General features: G+C 50.3%; 1 protein-coding gene across 9 annotated transcripts in view; it reads right to left on the reverse strand.

The window, feature by feature from the left end:
• The window catches only part of HIVEP3 (HIVEP zinc finger 3), a 287982-nt gene that overhangs the window by 16199 nt on the left and 249935 nt on the right, over positions 1 to 21848 (reverse strand). For all 9 annotated transcript variants that reach the window (XM_021528378.4, XM_021528379.4, XM_077788482.2 and 6 more), the window contains one exon: positions 5135 to 5310. In XM_021528378.4, coding sequence (XP_021384053.3) covers positions 5135 to 5310 — 176 coding nt within the window. The remainder of the gene's footprint in view (positions 1 to 5134; positions 5311 to 21848) is intronic.

Raw genomic sequence — 21848 nt, forward strand, 5'->3', positions numbered from 1 at the left:
CCTGTGCTGGGGATGATCCCTTCTATTTCTGCTGTTAAATCTGATCAATTCAGCAACAAATAAAACCCTCAAAAACCCTAAAAAACCAATGAATGAGTGAGGCAGGAGGCAGCACTGTAACACAGACAGCCAGGGCTTCAGAAGATGAACAATTGTCACATTCCTGTTTGGAAAGCACTTGCAAGGAGAGCAGCAGCTCCTCGGGGAGGAGGAGATTGCCCTGGAGCCAGGCTGGAGAGCTGGGGGTGCTCCCTGGAGAGGAGAAGCTCCAGGGAGAGCTCAGAGCCCCTGCAGGGCCTGGAGGGGCTCCGGGAGAGCTGGAGAGGGACTGGGGACAAGGATGGAGGGACAGGACCCAGGGAATGGCTCCCACTGCCAGAGGGCAGGGCTGGGTGGGAGATTGGGAATTGGGAATTGTTCCCTGGCAGGGTGGGCAGGGGCTGGGCTGGAATTCCCAGAGCAGCTGTGGCTGCCCCTGGATCCCTGGCAGTGCCCAAGGCCAGGCTGGACACTGGGGCTGGAGCTCCTGGGACAGTGGGATGGGATGGGATGGGATGGGATGGGATGGGATGGGATGGGATGGGATGGGATGGGATGGGATGGGATGGGATGGGATGGGATTTAAGGTCCCTCCTAACCCAAGCCAAGCCAGTGTGGGACTCTCTGCACTCAGTGGAGCCGCCTGGCTGCCCACCCAAGGGAAGGAGGGTGTGGGTGGAGATGCCCTCGGGCTCTCAGGGAGCTCTGGAGGTCCCTCTGCCATCACTGAAAGGTGCTCAGGGCTTGGCAGGGGCTGCCGGGGGTTTGGAGTGCCCATCCCTGGAGGTGGCACTGAGAGCTTTGGGCTTGGAGCACCCAGAACAGTGGGAGTGTCCCTGGGGGTGGCACTGGATGGGATTTAAGGTCCCTCCCAACCCAAATCATTCTGAGATTCTGGTATTTTTCTGGGGGATGCCCTCACACAGAATACCAGCCATAACTGATACTCTGTGTCCCAAATAAATCCTTGAAACAGGTTTTATGTGGGATTTAAATAATGCACAGGCCTTGATTTAGGTCTCGGTGTGGAGCTGATGTCCCCAGGTGAGACTTTGTGAGGAGGAAAGCTTTCATTTACAGAATTCAGTGGGCAGAGAAATTCAATTTTTTTAAAAAATTGATTATTATCTTTTATCCTTATTGACATATGGATTAAAGGAGTGAATTTGCACATGCAGCCTGCTCGTATCCACCCAGGCCATAAAATATCAGCCACTTCCTGGATCAGACTTATACCTTGCATCAGCCAAAAGCTGATATTCCAGAAAGGCACCCAGGATTTGCCAATTTCCAAACGAGCAGAATTCCCAGTGAGGCTGAGCCTTTAATGCCTGCACTGGCAACAAAAAACACCTGTGAATATTTCCCTGGAGCTCACCAGGCTTCCAGCCCTGATTCCTGCACTTTCTCCCCTTTGCCTGGGGAGTTGCAGAGCCTTTTGCTCAGTGTTTCCTCTCCTGGCTGCACCACTGGGACATTTTCTGCTCCTGCCTCACATGCCATGCGATGTCCAGGCAGGAAATCCCTCAGGGTAACTCTGTCCCCATCCCAGGGGACGTTTGTGACATCCCCAGAGCACAGGGACAACACCCAGGGGTGCCCAGCCCCTCCAAAGGCCCTGGGGGTATTTTGGGGATGTGCCCATCCCTGTGCCCTGTTCTTCCAGCAGGGAATTCTGCCAGCTGTGCTTTCCAGAGGAGACTCAGGCTGCTGGAGCTGCAATAACAACAAACTGTGCAGCCCTTTAAGGGCTGGGGGGAATGCATTTAATACATTTAATTTAATACATTTAATAGATTCACATGTGCAGTACCCTCAGTGCTGTCAGGGGCTGATTTAAGGAACTGAAAATGGATTTATTGAAGGCTCTGGCTGAGCAGTCTGGAGTCTCGGAAGTGTGAGTGGCACAGACTGTGAAATGGGTGTCTCCAGCCAGCAGGACCGTGTCCTTTCACAGCTCCCTTTAAATTAAAGTGCAGCTCCTCATCCCTCCCGACCTCCAGGCAGAGGCAGCAGCAGCCACTCAGAGCCCTTCCAAACGTTTTGTCCCGAATTTCTGAGGAAACTGGAGGCAATTAGGACCCTGTGAGAGGGTGATGTGGGTCTGAAGGAGGACACAAAATTGGAAAAGGGGAATTGATGTGCCAGCACAGCCCCTCATCCCAGCTCACCCCGAGCAGCGGTGAGAGAGGGGAAGGGAAAAGTTCTCCCGACCTTCCTGAAAGGGAAAACAGCTTTTTCTTCATTTCCTTCCTGCCCAGAAAACAATGCAGAAGCTGCTGAACCTCCTTTAAAGACCCTCTTGGAGGCCACGGTCACAAAGCCCCACTGCAGTGGAGGGAGAGACACCTCATTAAAGAGGCACCTTTAGATCTGCTCCAGGAACACCAAATCAAACAGAGTTCTACAAACCAAATCCCCAAGGCTGTTGTTCCCATCAGCTAAGTGAGCACACACACCAAAAATAAAAAAAAAAAAATTAATCTCATGGATTTGCTTTAAAATAATAATAAAAAAAACTTTCCCTGTGGTTCTGTAAGCCAAAGGAACAGCTTTGCTTCCAGTGACAGAAAGGCACAAAAAGCAGAAAACGAGTGAATAAGGGGAAATATTAATAGCATTTTCTGTTGCAAAAGTTTTCCCAGTTCTTGGAACACAGACATGGATTTCCTAGAGTGGGAGGGGTGGTGGGGTGAGGTTACATTTTAACCAGATAAAGCTCCTCATTAAAAATAATAATAATAATAAAACCCCATTTAACTGCTTCCAGCCTACTCGAGAGTTTAGAGCATTAGATCACGCTGGAGAGATCTACCCCAGCCAAAACGAAGCCAGCTCCACAGACCTCCCCCTGGAGCTGATGCTGAAGGCTAAAATTAACTCTGGAAAGCTGATTTCTAAAAAAGCTGCGTGTTTGTGCAAGCGCAGCCCGGCGGGAGGGAGAGCTGCAGCTTCTGCATTCTGCCAAACCCCCAGCCCAGGGAGCAGCCAGAGCCCCCCAAACCAGCTGGGAAACACCAGCCCCGCGAGCCCCCGCTCCTCCGGGTCACTTGAGAGGAACAAGAGCTTGAAATTGCTTTAAAAAATCACTGGCAGGGGCATGAGCAAAAAAAAAAAAAAAAAAAAAAAGGATTTTCTTCCTGCCCTTGCTGGTGATTTTTCAAGCGATCTCAAACTCTCGTTGGTAATGACTCTCCATCACCACTGATGCTTTTATTAATGCACAAAGAGCTTTTCCCCACTTTTCCAGAGCTCCCAACCAGCTTTTGTCCCATTTTTGGGCAGTCTGAGGACGGCCCAGGGCTCTGCCCTTTACCCCTTTACCCCTCCCAACTCTTCCAGAGCTCCTTGTGCCCCCCAAACAACTTCTGTCCCATTTTTGGGCAGCCTGAGCACGGCCCAGGACTCTGCCCATCACCCCCTCCCAGCAAAGAGCCATTCTCATGCAATTCCAGGTCACCATCATGCAAGGATTTATCCATAAATCCCCGATCCAGGGGAGCTCTGCCCATTCCATGCCCCCCAGGCAAACGGGTACTTTGCCACTGAAATCCCAACAGAGTGTTGATGATTTTTGTTCTGTGGAGGGAAGCATTTCCATGCTCCCTTGCCCATGCCAAGCAGAAGAAGGGAAGTGTCTGTTTGCCATGTGCGGCCAGAGCTGACAGATCGTGGCCCTCAAGGGAGCAGAGATGAAGAGCAAAGCAGCCAGAGAGGTGGTGGAGAGGATGGTTTGATGCCATCATCCTGGGCAAAAGCCCGACAGAAGCATGGTGGGAGTGAGGTGAGGTGATGGGAGAGGCTGAGCGGGCTCAGCTCTCCAAGGGAAACCTCGGAACGAAGTCAAAGCAAGAGGGGACGAGAAAGGAAATGAATCAGAAACAGCTCCAGGATGGGAGGGGGAGGAAGAACCGTCGCTGGGATGTGCAGCATGAGAATCTGGCCTCAAACCCGGTATCACTTCCCATTCTGCCCCGGTGCCAGTGACCACCAGCACGTTGGCACCCAGAAATCCCCGCCAGTTCCCAGCAAAGCCACCGGCTCCGGGCACTGCCCGCCCCGAGTCACCGCTCCGGCCACTTCCCTTGTCCTGCCCTGTCCCCTCGGGGCCAGCACGGGTGCCACCGAGCCCGCAGCACGCCGAGCCCCTCCCCACAGCCACGCTGTGCCCCTGCCTGGTGACACCAGCTCCTCCCGGGTGCTGAGCCCTCCCAGCTGTGCCACCCTCTGAGACTGAGACCGAGTGTTGGAGAACAGCCCGACCTGGAAGGGACCCACAGGGGTCACCCAGGCCAGCTCCTGCGTGGGGCAACCCCCAGAACCCCCCGACGTGCCCAGAGGCATTGTCCAAAGGCTCCCTGAGCTCACGGTTCTCTCTCAAGCTGTAACCAAGAATCCGAGCCCCACGCTTGCTGCTGCCTTCTCCCAAGACTTGCTGCCACCAGAGATTTGTCCAACCCACGGTGCCAGACCCCTGCAAGAAGTTAAAGGCACCTGGGCACCTCTGGCCCATTTGGAATGCCCCATTTCTCTTGGAATAGACTTTTTTTTTGCCTGTGGTTTGCAGGCTCCTGCCAGAGCTCACTGACACTCTTGCTGAGGCTGTGGCAGAGCACACCTGGTGGCATTGATGGCTCACTGTCCTGGGATGAAGACCTTGAGGGAAAAGGTCCATTGATGTGATACAGAGAATGTGGAAGCCACATGCAACTGCAGAGGATGAGAATGGGCGGGTCTGGAGAGCACCAGCAGGAAAAACCCCCAGAGCCTGGATCCAGGGGCTCAGCCAGGAGCCTGGAGCTCCTGCTCTCGCTCTGGGGTGGTTCTGCTCAGAAAGCCCTGCCAGAGAAGCTGCATTTCAGGACTTGGAGAAGCACAAGGAGGATGGCAGGGATGCTCTGCTGCAGCCTGGCTTAAGGCAGAGCTGCTTCTCTTCTGGAAACACCAACCAATTTCCAACTCCCTCATCCCCCTCCCTCCAGCTCCGGGGCTTTGGCAGCCCCTGGGAATGCCTTCCCTCGCCCTTTGCAGTGCCCCCAGCAGCTGGCAGAGCCACCGCCCTGAGCAGAGGAGCTGGGAGCTGGCTGTGGCTTACCTTTGGTTTTAAAAGCAAAGTTACAGTACTTGCAGACGTACGGCCTGACGTCTGTGTGCGTGCGAATGTGTTTCTTCAGCATGCTGGGTTTCTTGCAGCGAATTCCACACTCCTCACAAACATACTTCCCTCTTCCACGGCCTCGCACATACACATACTCTTCGTTTGATTTGTACCTATGAGCAACAGGTGGCGTGATAAAGGGGAAAAAAAAAAAAAAAAAAAGAAGATTCCCACCTCAACAGAAGAACTCACAACTTTGCTGGGTTAGTTCAGAGCGTTTTTGACACCACAGGTCTTGGTTGCTGTTTGGTAGCTCTGGGTAATTAGGCTAAATGTGAATTATCACCCAAAGCTCGTACCCAGGTGTGCTCCAGATGTGTCCAGGATGTTCTCATGTCCTCCATCTGCTGCTCTGTGCACACCAAGAGCCCAGAGCTGAGCTGAGCCACGGGGACACCTCACTGTGCTGGGGTCCCCCACCCTCAAACACAAACTGGGGCACTCAGGCCAGGCTGGTTGGTTTGGCCCAGCCCAGCCCAGCTGCCGCTCACTCCCTGCCACTCCAAACATGCCCAGGCTGCCTCTGCAGGGTGCTGGGAAAACTCATCCCAGCAAAGCTCCTGGGACACAACTCCCACCCAGGCTGCAGCGAGAGACCCCTGAGATGTCACTGATGCCACCAGCCCCACTGAGATGTCACTGATGCCACCAGCACCCCTGAGATGTCATTGATGCCACCAGCCCCCTGAGATGTCCTTGATGCCACCAGCCCCACTGAGATGTCACTGATGCCAGCAGACCCCTGAGATGTCACTGATGCCACCAGCCCCCTGAGATATCACTGATGCCACCAGCCCCCTGAGATGTCACTGATGCCACCAGCCCCACTGAGATGTCACTGATGCCAGCAGACCCCTGAGATGTCACTGATGCCACCAGCCCCACTGAGATCCCTGCACAGCCTGAATGAGACACCCAGAATGGACACAAAGAGAAGAAAACATCCTTTTTTAAAAATAAATAAACCGTGCTACCACTAAATGTAAGCACTGCAGACTCCAGGCTCTTATCTTTGGCACAGGATCACCATTTAGGTTTACCCCAGAGAATGAGATTGGTCATCCTTCCTTCCCATTATATATTTGATTTTCTGTCCAGGCATTAGTGCATGGGGAAGGCTGCAGGATGGGGGGGTTGAAAAACCTTTATAAGACTGAGACAAATCTTTCAGCCTCCTGCTGCTCAGCAAATGAAGTCTGCAATTTCCTGTACTTGCAGCACAAGAAGAATAAGGCAACATGAAATTGCTCCCCTCAGATCTTAAAGAGGCCAAATTTTTGAAGCATGGCACTTCTTGCAAGTCATTTTTCTACCCAGGAGGAATTAAGTCTGGTCTTCAGAAATCTCCAAACATCCACCCTGGAAAAATCAGGCTGTCTAAAGCCTCTTAATAGGAGATCCAAAGGCATCCAACCCCATCAGTCAGGTTTTAGTGTCTTCCCAGTGAAGCCTAGTCCAAACCAGAAGGGTGAGAAAACAGCAGCCAGACTGAGGAGAAACTTGAACAGAAACAGCTGCACTGGAATAGATTGAGCGCTTCAGTAAGTGAATATATAATAAATACTAAAACTTACGTATTTGCAATGTAGAAAAATAAGGGTCATTTCAAACTGAGTGAAAAAACCCACACAAAGAGCAGCCCAGAACTGAGAGGATGGGAATGGCCTGTGCAGGATGCACCCATGGAAAACCCTCCCAGCTGCCTGTAGGATGGGGTTAGAGTGGGTGAGCCCCTCTGCAGCACCCCTGGATCTCCCCACACTTTCCTCCTTTCCCTCAGGAAGAGCCCAGGCAGTTCCAGCTCCGTGGGGGTGTTTGGGGGAGCTGCAGCTGAAATTCAGGCTGATGCTCCTGGCTGCAGGAAGCGAGTGGGACTGAACCTTCCCAGCCCTGGCTGAGCCCCTTGGCTCTGCTCAGAGCTGTGGGAGATGCTCAGAGGGGGATGAGCTGCTCCTGAGTTCAGGGGTGAGGTCACGGGCTCAGCTTTGGACACGGATTAAAGAAAAGACAGGAAAACTCCGTGTTCAGACAGCCCCAGTCTGCACAAACCAGGCTTTGGCATCCAACAGCTCCGTGTGGGGGCACAGTCTGTGTTTCTGCCCTTCAGCATCAGCAGGAGCTCTCTAGATCATCACCAGGGTCACCTGGTGCCCCAAATACTTCATTTAATCTGCTGTGACTGAAGTCAAAGCAATGCCACCCCATCGGGCCATTCCCAACCATCAAAACCCACTCAAAAAACCCTAAAAACCCCAATCATCACAAGGTCCTCATTATCTGGCCAGAGGGGACTGAGTTGGTGTCTGGAGAGCTCACACAGTGCCCCGGTCTCCATCCCAGTATTCCCAGTTTTCTCCATTTCACCCTAAAGGATTCCAGGGATCACATTTGTTAGGGGACATGTCCCTCCTTTGTTCAGCCCACGTTGAAGTAGCAGAAGGAGCAAAAGGAATCAGGAATCCTGATTTTTTTTCTGTTCAGGTTTGTACTGCAGGCTTCCTTCTCTGCCTCCTTCCTGCCTGTCAGGGAACCAGCTGGCCATTTAAAACCTGGAATTGCTCCTTTATCAGCCCTGTACCTGCACTGCCCTTAATTACACCCTCCATGGAAATGTTTGCACGTCCCTTCCTCAGCCCCATTAAAGCCATTGGGGCTGCATTAGAACAGACGTGGTTTAATCTGGAATTAGGCATTGCACTTTATCTGACACTCCGCCAGGCTTCAGCACAGATATTCCCCCACAGCTCCCGGAGACCACGTGGAAAACAGGCAGGGAGAGGGGAGAAAACCAAGTTCATCTCAAGGAACACCAAAGCAAAGAGGAAAACAGCAGGAGGTGACAGTGCCATAACCCAGAGGAGGCTCTGCAGATGCCATCTGCCTGCTCTGAGGGCTGCAGTAGATTTATGGACATAATTCCTTCAATGTGATCCCATTTTCCCTGCTCCTGTGCCCATATGATTTGCATCAGAAACATAAATCAGGCACAGCTCACTCCGTGTGAGGATTTACCCCGGGCACGGGACCTTCCCTGCTGCACAAGGTTTGTGGCAAAGAGAGCTGGGGATAGCCACAGCTGGGGTTTGGGCAGCAATGTGGGCTTCTCTTCCAGAGCCCTGGGGAATTCCTAATCCCATCCTTAGCACCAATCTAGGCTTCTCTTCCAAAACCCTGAGGAATTCCTAATCCTGTTTTTAGGAGCAATTTGGGCTTCTCTTCCAGAGCCCTGAGGAATTCCTAATCCCATTTTTAGGAGCAATCTGAGTTTCTCTTCCAGAGCCCTGAGGAATTCCTGATCCCATCCTTAGCACCAATCTGGGTTTCTCTTCCAGAACCCCGAGGAATTCCTAATCCCGTTTTTAGCAGCAATCTGGATTTCTCTTCCAGAGCCCTGAGGAATTCCTGATCCCATTTTTAGGGGCGATCTGGGTTTCTCTTCCAGAGCCCTGAGGAATTCCTAATCCCATCCTTAGCTCTCAGCCTGCAGTGCCACGCTCCCCTCCATACTGGAATGATTTGGATTGCGGGGGTTAATGGTGATCACGAGCCCAGACACTGATTTGGGGAACAATCCTTTCAAACGCACACACAGACATCAAAACTCAGCTCTCTGGTGCATTTTTGAGAGGTTCTTTGGTGTGTTCTGCAGGTTTGGGGCCAGCGCTGCGAACCCTCCTCAGAGCAGGAGGAGCTGGCACAGCCTCGGGGGTGCTGCTGTCACCCGGCAGCCCCAGAATGGGCCCAAAATCCCCGTCAGGAGGCACAGGAAACCCAAGAGTGGGAAAACACAAACCTGGAGGAGGCTTTGTCTCAGCTCCTTCCCTCCAGCTGAAACCCAAACCCGTGAGGCATTCATTCCCTCGCAGCCTGGAGGAGGTTCAGCTCTCGGGATCGGCTGCTACAAATTCCCCAGCATCATTTTTAGCCACAAACACTTCTTTTTTCTTCCCCTCGGTGCTGTGAGCCACATCCAAAATCTCCATGTGGCTGGAAACCACAGGATAAACCCTTGGACAGCCAGGGGGAAGGAAGTTTGGTGCTTGGCAGGCGGGGAGGCAGAGCAGGTTTCTGGGGGACTCATTGCTCACAGCTGGGCTGAATCACCCCTTCCCTCCTTGCTTCCTTTTTTAAGTTTTTTTTAAAATTCCTCCACTATTTTACCTTGTCCTGCAAAGGCTTTGGTGATGTGACCTTGCTCGTCATAGCCTGGGCACAGTAGTTACATTTTCATTAATAAAATGTTTTAAATTAGCCTTAATTCTGTGAATTTTCATTATTTGAAGCTCGGTGCTGTATCAAAGACCAGCCCTGGAGGCTTTCACAGCAACTGAAGAAGTATTTCCTCGACTGGTTTTGACATTTGATAAAATCCCTTGTTTGCTTTTTGGATTTTGGGTGCACAAGAACAGGAATGGGATATTTGATCCCTGTCCTGAGCTGCTGGGTTTGGTTCCCTGGCAAGTGAACTGAGTCAAGCTCCAGAGTTTTTGCCTTTGGTGTCAGATTTTGGGTTTGTTGATGGCACAATTCATCTGACCAGGCTGTCCACTCATCTGGCTTGGCTAGATCCTTGGGAAATTCCTGACAGGCTGCCCTGGGGTTAACTGATGTCATTTCTGCTTTATGTCTCCTGCAAAATGTGCCAGATCAGGGATAAATGTCTAACTCTCACAGTGCCACTAATTACTGGTCGCTAATTGCCTTCCTCACAGCTCCCTGGTACGAGATGACCGCTCTGAAGAGGAGTGTGCAGCAGAATTCCTCAGCCTTTCCCGTGGGATCCCTGGGACTGAGGATGACACACACAGCTGTGTCCTCAAGGCCAGACACTCACCCCGAGATGTCCCCTCGCTCGTGCCAAGCTCCAGCAGGGCAGAGGCATTCTCTTACAAACCCCACACCTGCCATCCCCAGGTCTCTAAAAGCATCATGAACCACGCCAGCATCCCAATTTTCCAGACAGGGATATTGCCCTGGACAAACAAGGCACAACAAAGCTGGGTATGGACCTGGGAGGAGCTGGCACAAAATCTGCTTTTCCCTGGCTGCAATAAAGGATCCTTACAGGCAGAGCCTGCTGATCTGCAGTGGAACTGCAGGGGAGGGTGGGAGCTGGGTGAGCCCCGGCACCAGGGACACCCCACGGGGAGCAGGGTGACTGTCACCATCAGGGACACCCACAAGGTGACTGTCACCATCAGGGACACCCCACGGGGTGACTGTCACCATCAGGGACACCCCACGGGGAGCAGGGGTGACTGTCACCATCAGGGGCACACCCACAAGGTGACTGTCACCATCAGGGGCACCCCACGGGGTGACTGTCACCATCAGGGACACCCCACGGGGAGCAGGGGTGACTGTCACCATCAGGGGCACACCCACAAGGTGACTGTCACCATCAGGGACACCCCACGGGATGACTGTCACCATCAGGGACACCCCACGGGGAGCAGGGGTGACTGTCACCATCAGGGGCACACCCACAAGGTGACTGTCACCATCAGGGACACCCCACGGGGAGCAGGGTGACTGTCACCATCAGGGGCACACCCACAAGGTGACTGTCACCATCAGGGACACCCCACGGGATGACTGTCACCATCAGGGACACCCCACGGGGAGCAGGGGTGACTGTCACCATCAGGGGCACACCCACAAGGTGACTGTCACCATCAGGGACACCCCATGGGGTGACTGTCACCATCAGAGACACCCCATCAGGTGCAGGGTGACTGTCACCATTTGGGACACCCCACGGGGTGACTGTCACCATTGGGAACAACCCATGGGGTGACTGTCACCACCAGGGACACCCCACGGGGAGCAGGGGTGACTGTCACCATCACCATGCCCTCAATCAGGATTTCCCTCCTGAAGGATGTCCAGCTTTCCTGGATTCCTGGATTGCCCTCTGGAAGGATTCCTGGACTCCTGTGCCCTTCAGGATGTCTTCCCAAGGGATTCTGACAAACTAAAATCTGCTTTTGGGGTGCCCAAGGTGGCAGCTCTGCTGTCCCCTCTCCTTGTGCACCACGACTGCAGAATCCAGGAAGAAACCCTAAATCCATGAATGAATGGGATAAATGCATCCTGCTCACTTTCTCTCTGCAGGAATTCAAGCACAGACAGGAGGAGGAGGAAGAATTTTATGGTATTGCAAAAAAAAAAAAAAACCAAAAACCAAAATTCAAACCAAAGCAACTAACAAAAAAAAAACCAAAAAAAAAAAAAAAAACCAAAAAAAAAACCCACCAAAAAAAAAAAACCCACACCAAAATGCAAAACACCCAAACCAAGAGTTATCACCCAGGACCAAGTGACCTTTTCTGTTTTCTATCCTGTCTCTGGTGGGTCCCAGAGCTCAGACTCTACCTAAGGCAATTTTCCACATTTCTGAGTGGGGAACAATAAAGTGGGAGTGTCCCCCAGTGCTGTCCTTGTGCCCGCAGCTCTGCCAGCACAACTCGGTGGCACTGGGGCTCAGTGGGACATGCCAGCTCCTCTGAGCCACGGCCAGGGGTGGCCAGGGCACTGCCCAGAAGCAGATCAGTGATTTTCCAGCTTCCCTACAAAACGTGGGCACTGGCAGAGTCCATCATTCCCGGGGAAACCCCACAGGAATTGCTGCCTGTAGCACTGCCCTGGGAGCAGGCAGAACACCAGGACAGGGGTGGGGCAGTGCCACCAAATCCACGGAAATCTCTCCTGATGTGATCCCATCACTGTGCTCAGGGTTGTTTTGTTTTTTTTGGGTTTTTTTTTTCCCACTTTGAAATCCAAATGGTGCCAACAAACCAGAAGAACTGGGAGAGAACCAAGCTCAGGTGATGGGTGAAGGGGGTGGATGGGGAGGTGAATTTGGGAGGAAGGCACACAAAAAGTGAATGATTGCTCTGGAGGACAGACAGGAAAAGGTCCAGGGATGGGTGATGGTCTGGAGAAGGGCATGGCATGGTCAAGATGGGGAGAGGGTTTTATGGACAGTTATCCTGAGAGCTGCAGAGCAGCCAAGGAGTGGAAAATTTCAGCTCATCATGAAAGGAAGATGGACAATGTCCTCAAGGAGGTGTCCCCTGCACAAATGCGAGGATTTAATGAATATTCGCCCTTTAAAGCACCTCCCTGGCCACTGCCTGCAGCTGTAAACCCACCCTCAAGGCACTGACACCTCTGTCACACACAGAGCTGTCCCCAGAGGGGTGAATCCCCGAAACCATCCACCAACAACCCAAATCCACACTAGGAGCTTTTCCTGGGCTAAAAACACAAGAAGAGAAGGACTTTCCATGGCATTTCTCCATTTTGGTGTGGAGGATCTGTGAGTGCAGGAGCTGCTCCAGAGCAGCCGTGCCTGATCCCTGATCCTGTTCCTGATCCCTGATCCCTCACCCTGTGCCTGGTCCCTGATGCTCTTCCTGGTCCCTGATCCTGGGCCTGATCCCTGATCCTGGGCCTGATCCCTGATCCTGGGCCTGATCCCTGATCCTGATCCCTCACCCTGTTCCCAAACCCTCACCCTGTACCTGATTTCAGATCCTATCCCTGATCCCTGATCCTATCCCTGATCCCTGATCCTATCCCTGATCCCTGATCCTGTGCCTGATCCCTGATCCTATCCCTGATCCCTGATCCCTGATCCCGTGCCTGATCCCTGATCCCGTGCCTGATCCCTGATCCCATTCCTGATCCCTGATCCCGTGCCTGATCCCTCCCCCTGTGCCTGATCCTTGATCCTTTTCCTGATCCCTCATCCTGATTCCTGATCCCTGATCCAGTTCCTGATCCCTCACCCCATGCCTGATCCCTGATTCCTGATCCCTGATCCTGTTCTTGATCCCTCATCCTGATTCCTGATCCCTGATCCATTTCCTGATCCCTCACCCCATGCCTGATCCCTGATTCCTGATCCCTGATCCCATTCCTGATCCCTGATCCTGATCCTGATCCCTGATCCCATTCCTTATCCCTCTGCCTGATCCCTGATCCTGTTCCTGATCCCTGATCCTGGAGCTGCCCCTGCAGGGGTGTCCAGGGGGGACCCTGAGTGCCAGCAAGGGCTGGGTGCGGATGGAAAGCTGCAAAATCAGGATAAAAAAAAGCTGCACAAACAGTTCCATGAGCTGCTGTCAGCGCCGTGCCCGAGTGGAGGACTGGCTCCGTTTGGGGCCGTGGCACTTTCTGCTCTAACAGAGGTGGAATCACAGCCCTGCTCATTAGGGCTGGAATCATTGAATTGTCATATCCATGCTGAAATCATTGAATTGTCATATCCATGCTGAAATCATTGAATAATTGCCACTGCAGACCCCACAAAACACAGGCAGCCCCACAGTGCCCCAGAATGCAAACCGTGGCTCAAACGCAGTCAGAGAGGGGAGCAGGAGGGAAAAATGGAATTGCAGAGCAAGGTGAGAGGATTTCAGCTCAATGTGAGCGTGCTGTCCCTGCCAGGTGCCCAGCTGCAGCCACCTGAGCGTGAGGAAGTGTGGGGTTGCACTGATTGTGTGCACGCACTAATTAGTCCCTGCTGGGCTTCTCCCATGAAATCCAATTTTAGGAGCAGACAGGCAAAGCAGGAGCTTCCCAGCCACTGCCTGAGGACAGGGAGAGCTCCTGCAGAGTCCCAAAACTCAAATGAACCCAAAATCCTGCAGAACCCCAAATCCCAAATTAACCCAAAATCCTGCAGAAACCCCAAATCCCAAATTAACCCAAACTCCTGCAGAGCCCCAAAACCCAAATTAACCCAAACCCCTCACCCAGCCCCTGCAGAGCTCCAAACCCAAATTAACCCAAACTCCTCCAGAGCCCTGAAACCCAAACTAAACACAAACTCCTGCAAAGCCCTGAAACCCGAACTAAACCCAAAATCCTGCAACACCCCAAAAGCCAAATTAACCCAAACTCCTGCAGAACCCAAATCCCAAATTAACCCAAACTCCTGCAAAGCCCTGAAACCCAAACTAAACACAAACTCCTGCAAAACCCCAAATCCCAAATTAACCCAAACTCTTGCAAAGCCCTGAAACCCAAATTAACCCAAACTCCTGCAAAACACCAAATCCCAAATTAACCCAAACTCCTGCAGAACCCAAATCCCACATTAACCCAAGCTCCAACAGCACAGGGACAGCAGCGGGGAGAAGAAATGCAGCACAGAGCCGCTGCAGGGTTTGCAATGCCGGGGGCTGGTGGTCGCTGCCTCCACCCCTGCAGGCCCATTTTTGATGGTTTTTGGATGTTTTGAGGATAAATCAAAGCTGCATCACTGCTGATGCAAAATTGTGCACTATCAGAGTAAGCTGATAATAACTCTGGACTAATGCATTTTTGAAATTAATCATAGCTACACAGAGCTATGATTAATTGCTGTGGCAATTAATAGCTATAGCATCATAGCTACATTTTAAAATGTATATTATGATAATATATATGTAACGCTATAAATATAAATTACATAATAAATATAGAACAATATTTTTTCAATATATATTTATTTATATGTTATATATTATTATATTTTTGTGTTATAAATGTATTTTATAATAAAGCTATAGTGTAATACATTTTATATTTTACATTTTTTATATATTATTATTATTAGATATAATTTTTATAATAGCTTCATCATAGATAGATTTTAAAATATATGTTAATATATATTATATGATAAAATATATATTATAGTTTATAATAAATACATAAATATTTATTATAAGATAATATTTTTCTATATTTCATATATTATTGACTATTTTTTAATAATAGCTACATCATCGCTGTATTTTTGAAATTAATCATTTAGCTACACATACCTGCACCTACACTACAATGTCATGAAACCATAATATCTGAATGAAACATGCTTCCACATGCTATGAAAGTCCAATGAACATACTTTGTTTAAAAATATTCAGATTTAGTATCAGATCTTTAACTTGTGAATGTATTAAATATCTATGTATTGTATTAAATATCTGTGTATTGTCCTTATGGTTACAGTGTTCAGCTCTGCCAACACGTACTCTCTTCACCGGTAAGGATAATTTCCCAGTGTAACCCAGTTCCTCCAAACCAGATTTCTCCAACCATTGTCCCAGGTTACATTCCCAGCACATTTAATTCCATTTTTTTCTGTTTCTTTGGGGCGGGTTTTGCCTCCCCAGCAGCAGTCAGACAGGTTGGACCACGGCACAAAAGTTCACATTTGTGAGCACTCACCCTCAGCCCTGGGCACTGCTCCAGCAGCTCCCTTGGAAGATCAAACAGGAACAGAACAAAACACGAGAGAAAAAAGGAAAAAACAACCAGCGACTCATCCAGCTGATTCATAAAATATTCACAGGGGAAGTCTGGCGCAGAAATCCCTGCAGATAACCGGCCCCGCTCCCAGCTCTGCGCCCGCCCGGGATGGACTGGGCACCTTCCAGAGGTGACAGCAGTGACTGGGGGTGACACGGCCACCCCGGCTCTCCAGACAGCTCCTGCAGCCCTCGCTGCTGCTGCTCGTTAATTCCTGGCTGCTCTCGTCCCCCTGCCACCCATCCCGCCCCTGACTCCTGCCCTTATTCCAGGGTTTTATTCTGCCACCCATCCCGCCCCTGACTCCTGCTCTTATTCCAGGGTTTTATTCTGCCACCCATCCCGCCCCTGACTCCTGCCCTTATTCCAGGGTTTTATTCTGCCACCCATCCCGCCCCTGACTCCTGCCCTTATTCCAGGGTTTTATTCTGCCACCCATCCCGCCCCTGACTCCTGCCCTTATTCCAGGGTTTTATTCTGCCACCCATCCCGCCCCTGACTCCTGCCCTTATTCCAGGGTTTTATTCTGCCACCCATCCCGCCCCTGACTCCTGCCCTTATTCCAGGGTTTTATTCTGCCACCCATCCCGCCCCTGACTCCTGCCCTTATTCCAGGGTTTTATTCTGCCACCCATCCTGCCTCTGACTCCTGCCCTTATTCCAGGGTTTTACTCCCAGCACTCTGCCCTCCCTGCAGGGTCTCACTTCAGGGTCTCTGTGGCACTTGTTACCCTGAAGAGATCCTAAATTTCCTGAATAAATTGTTCTGCATTGAGGTCGGTTATGGAAACAATTCCACAGGAGGTCCCGGAGCTGTTCCAGGGCTGGAGCCCCTCTGGAGCCAGGCTGGAGAGCTGGGGGTGCTCCCTGGAGAGAAGCTCCAGGGAGAGCTCAGAGCCCCTGCAGGGCCTGGAGGGGCTCCAGGAGAGCTGGAGAGGGACTGGGGACAAGGATGGAGGGACAGGACACAGGGAATGGCTCCCACTGCCAGAGGGCAGGGCTAGGTGGGAGATTGGGAATTGGGAATTGTTCCCTGGCAGGGTGGGCAGGGGCTGGGCTGGAATTCCCAGAGCAGCTGTGGCTGCCCCTGGATCCCTGGCAGTGCCCAGGGCCAGGATGGACATTGGAGCTTGGAATATCTGGGACAGTGGGAGGTATCCCTGCCATGGCAGGGTTGGCACTGGGTGGGATTTAAGGTCCTTCCAACCCAAACCATTCCATGATTCCATAATTCCAAGTGATGTGATATTTCCAAATTTCCATTATTTTTTTTTTAACATCAACAAATGTGTTTTATCATTAAATGCCTGGAAGGGGAAATGAGGAACCTTTTGGCACTCACTGGAGTGGGTGAGACATGAACTGCAGTCAGAACTACAGAACATGGCATTGGAATAGAATTTATTTGAATCCAAGCTTGTTTTCATAAAATTAGGGACTTGAAGACCCTTGCCCAGACCCAGTGCCCCTGCTCACTGGTGCTGGTGGCCACAGATCCCCCAGGATCCTTGGGTTTCCTCACTCTCTGGCCAGGGATCCCCTTAAATACCCCAAGTGCTCCCAGTGACTGAAGGGAATTTCCAGCCCTAATTCGTGTCTAATTTGTGAAGTATTTCCTATGACCAAAAGATTTCCCTGGTGCCGCTGCCTCACTCAAGCAAACTTCAAAAGCTTCAATTCCTTTCTCCCCGGGGAGTAATCCAAGGATTTGTGGTCATTTCCAGCTTCCCCTCAGCCTCAGCCAGCTCCAGCAATGCTGACCCTGTTGTTATTAAGGGATAGAATAGGAAACACTGATTTTTCTGTACAAATGAGCCACAAAACTGGCTCAGACCAGACCCCTCCTCTGGGCTCTGTCTGCTTTGTCACATCCTTTTGTTTCCCTCCTGTCCCACGGGGGCTCAGCTCCTCTTCCTGGAAGTTTTGCTGGAAGATTTGGCCGGGATGCTCTGGCAGTGACCTCCTGCCTGTCTCCTCCCACTGCTCCCTCAGCTTTGGGAGCTCCATGGGAGCTCATTTAGAGATGATGAAAGGGAAGAAAACTTCCTCTCCAGCAGCACAGGCTGGAGAAGCTCTCCCTGGGGATTGTCCCTCTCTGAGAAGGGGCTGAACCCACCCAGGGCTTGGCAAGGGGTGCTGCTCAGGATCTGTGTTTATCCCCAGCATTTGTTCCGTAGCAACACAGACCCAAACATTTCCCCTTCCAGCAGCTCTGGCTCCACAGGAAATATTGGATTTCTCCTCCACCCGTGCCAGGAATACCCATCCATGGCAGAACATCCCAAACCCTGCCTGTTGTTCCCAATACCCCAATCCCCATCCGAGGGCCGGCCCTGTGACACCCTGCAATAACAGGAAGGACCTGGATTTCAGAGGATTTGGGATGTGAACTTGGCATCCTGCACATGATGGAACAACTCACTCAGCACAAACACTGGATTCACAAACACCTTCACCAGACAGCCTGGACAACCCCGCTGCCAGTGCCAGGAGAAGCTCCAGGAGAAGCTCCAGGAAATGCTCCAGGAAATGTTCCAGGAGAAACTCCAGGAGAAGCTCCAGGAGAAGCTCCAGGAGAAGCTCCAGAAGAAGCTCCAGGAGAAGCTCCAGGAGAAGTTCCAGGAGAAGCTCCAGGAGAAGCTCCAGGAAATGCTCCAGGAGAAGCTCCAGGAAATGCTCCAGGAGAAGCTCCAGGAGAATCTCCAGGAAATGCTCCAGGAAATGCTTCAGGAAATGCTCCAGGAAATGCTCCAGGAGAAGCTCCAGGAGAATCTCCAGGAAATGCTCCAGGAAATGCTTCAGGAAATGCTCCAGGAAATGCTCCAGGAGAAGCTCCAGGAAATTCTCCAGGAGAAGCTCCAGGAGAAGCTCCAGAAGTTCCAGGAGAAGCTCCAGGAGAAGCTCCAGAAAAAGCTCCAGGAGAAGCTCCAGGAGAAGCTCCAGAAGTTCCAGGAGAAGCTCCAGGAGAAGCTCCAGGAGAAGCTCCAGGAAATGCTCCAGGAGAAGCTCCAGGAAATGCTCCAGGAGAAGCTGGTGGGGAGCAGTAGGATGATTTTCCAGCAGAAATATCCCCGTTTGGGATCTCAAGCCCTTCCCAGGGTGGGACTGGCAGCAGCAGCCGAGCCCTCTGAGGTTTCTGGGGCTGTGCAATTCCCGAGGTGCTGGAGCACATCCCTGTCCTCACTGGCACCATCCTGGGAGTTTCCCACCAGCTGATCCTTCTGGGATCCATCCTTGGCTCTGCTGGAATTCAGAGGGGAATCAAATGGTTCCACGAGTCTGACACCTCCCCAGGCAAGGCCCAGTTCCCCAGGGAAAGCTCCTAATATGTAATTACGATAATTAATAATGAGGCTGGGTTTATTTCCACAGCACGGGAGCCTAACAGCCTCTGGCTCTATTGAAATGTGGCAAACAAAACCAAGCCCAGCGGCCCCATCCCTCTTTTCCTGAGGCAACAAAACTCTACAACAGCACAGGAGAGACAACCTGAGAACCAGCAGCAACAAAAATCCTCAGAAAGTGCCAAAAAAATATAAATTTCTGCTTTGTTCTTGCCCTCATCACCACTGGGCATTGATGGCTGATGAATTTCTGATCTCCTGATATAAATACCACTGACAGAATTCCCAAAGCCACTCAGGTTATTACAAGCCCTCAACACCCCAGAGGATCTGATGAATTGGGCTGGGATTACCACCTCCGAGCAGCCCATCCCATCAACCTTCCTCCTGCTCCCAGCACCTGGGGCTGTAATTATTAATGAAATCCTGTACCTTGCTCTGCTGGAGACTGAGCCTCAGACACAGCCCAGGCCCTTCCCCATCCCTCAGACTGGATCCAAGACAAACCAATTTGTAGGAACTGATTCAATTATTTCTCATTTCCTGCCTCCTGTCAGAGCTGGAAACGAGGACCGATCCCAGGGCGGCCTGAGATACCATCAGTCCCTCTGGACAGCAGGAGCTGGAGGATAGAAAGATTTGTCCTACAAAATTCCAGATGAGTTCCAGACAGGTGAGAGATTCCAGGCGAGTTGGGGGGGGCTTTGCCCCTCAGGGTCCCACCTGGATTAAGGGAATGGGGGGTTAAGCCCTGCTCATCCTCAGTGGTGCAGAGGAAGGACCTGGGTTGTGGAACACTGGAAGGAGGCCCTAAATCCTCACTCCAGCTGCATCCATGAGCACCAGGATGGTCGTTTAGAGCTCCTACAGTCACAGCGTGGGTCTCAATCCAGGCTGGACACAGAGCCTGCGGGCAGGGCTGGGCACAAGCCGGGCTCCCCCATCCCAGAGGAATCCTTGCCTGAATTCCTGCCAGGCTGGCACCGCGCTCCCCACTCCGAGAGCTCCTGGGCGACTCTTCCCAACCTGGCCAGAATCCCGCATCCCTGAGGACCATCCCCCATCAGCCAAGTTCCAACCCCCCGAGGTTTTCCAGGGGCTCAGCTCTGGGGGTGCCCTTTTCTCTGGGAGGTGGAGTCAAAACTTCCAGCTCCAGCTGGAATTAGGCTGGGATTTCCTTAATTTCCTTGAATTCCCTCAATTTCCCGGGGCAGCCCAGGCAGGGGGAGCTGGATCCGGCTGTTCCCTGCACATCATCCATCAGGGATTGGGGCAGCCCCAATCCCGCAGGAAGAGCCATGGGGACCGGGGCTGGAGCTCCTGGAGCTCCATTCCCCGGGATGATGATGGTGATGGTGGTGGTGATGATGATGATGATGATGATGATGTGTGAGGAGCTGAGCAGAGCCAAAGCTCTGGAAAGGACCTGCACTTCAACCCCCTCAGCATTCCAGTGGGAGCTGAGGAACGCTCGGTACCACAGTTCGGGAGGGAAAACCCGGAAAACCCATAATTCCTTTTTCCCAGGCATTTCCCTGCAGCTGAAGCTAAAAAAACCCAGCCCTACTCTGTCACAGGGCAGAGTTTGAGCTGGTTTTTAGCTGGTCCTTTAACTGATTGCTGTGCAGAAGGTTCTGTGTATATAATAATATTAATAAAATTATTATTACTAGTAGTATGACACTAATTATATTAATATTATAGCATGTAATATATTATATAAAATAACATATAAAATATATAATATATTAAATATAATATATTAAATATAATATATTATATATAATATATTATATATAATTTATTATATATAATATATAATATATAATATATAATATATAATATATAATATATAATATATAATATATAATATATAATATATAATATATAATATATAATATATAATATATAATATATAATATATAATATATAATAGATTATATATTATATATTATATATTATATATTATATATTATATATTATATATTATATATTATATAATATATATTATATAATATATATTATATAATATATATTATATAGTTTTTTATATAATATATAAAATTATATATAATTATTTCTATGACTATATTAAGAATATATATTTATATCTATATTTATATAGATATGTATATAAATATATAAATATAATATAGATAAAAACGAATAAATATCTAGGTCCAAACAAAAAATAACATCTAGTGCATTTAATCCCAACCTTCACAAAAAATTATAATTATAGTGAAAATAATATCACTTACAATAAAATATAATGGATTAGAATTTAAAAAGTATAACTAAAATAAAATCGAAATAAAGTTTAAATTCAATTGTTAATTTTAAATATAATTATTAATTATTTAACGATTTATTTAATTATTTATTTTTAAATTATTTAGATTTTATTATTAAATAAATAAAATTAAAATTCATTTAAAAGCCAAAAACTCCACACAGGAAGGATGAAAACACACCGGGGAGCACAGAATTCTCTCCCAGGAATGCAGAGCTGCTGCGGGCAGGAGGAGGAGGAGGAGGAGCAGAGCACTCCCAGGGCAGATGGAAAATCCCCGCTCCCCTTTGGGATGAACTGCTCCCTGCTTGGAAAGTTTCCCGTGGAAACCTCGCAGAGGGAGCACACAGCGAGCAGAGCGCGCCTGTGTTTGCGCAGGAGTTTTTGGAGGAGGGGCTCAGCGTGCAAGCGGGATGAAAAATAAATATTAAATAAAGAAAAAAAACAATATAAAAGTCCCCCGCCAGGCTGCTGATGGCCCCGAGGGCTGTCCTGGGCACCTCTGGGTCCGTGCTGCCCGCGAGCTGTCCCAGCCGTGTGTGGGGATTGCAGCTCCGTTGCAGGGATTGCATCCCCGCTGCCTCAGTTTCCCCTGGCGGGGCAGAACGGGGCTGGCATTCAGAGTAACCCCCAGGAATGGGCAGATCCTTCAAGGGGAGCGGCCACCTCCACACGGGCTGGGCAAGTCTGGCTTGCAGAGAAAACTCAG

This window comes from Lonchura striata, chromosome 23, assembly GCF_050655825.1.
Source record: "Lonchura striata isolate lonStrDom1 chromosome 23, ASM5065582v1, whole genome shotgun sequence".
NCBI lineage: Eukaryota > Metazoa > Chordata > Aves > Passeriformes > Estrildidae > Lonchura > Lonchura striata.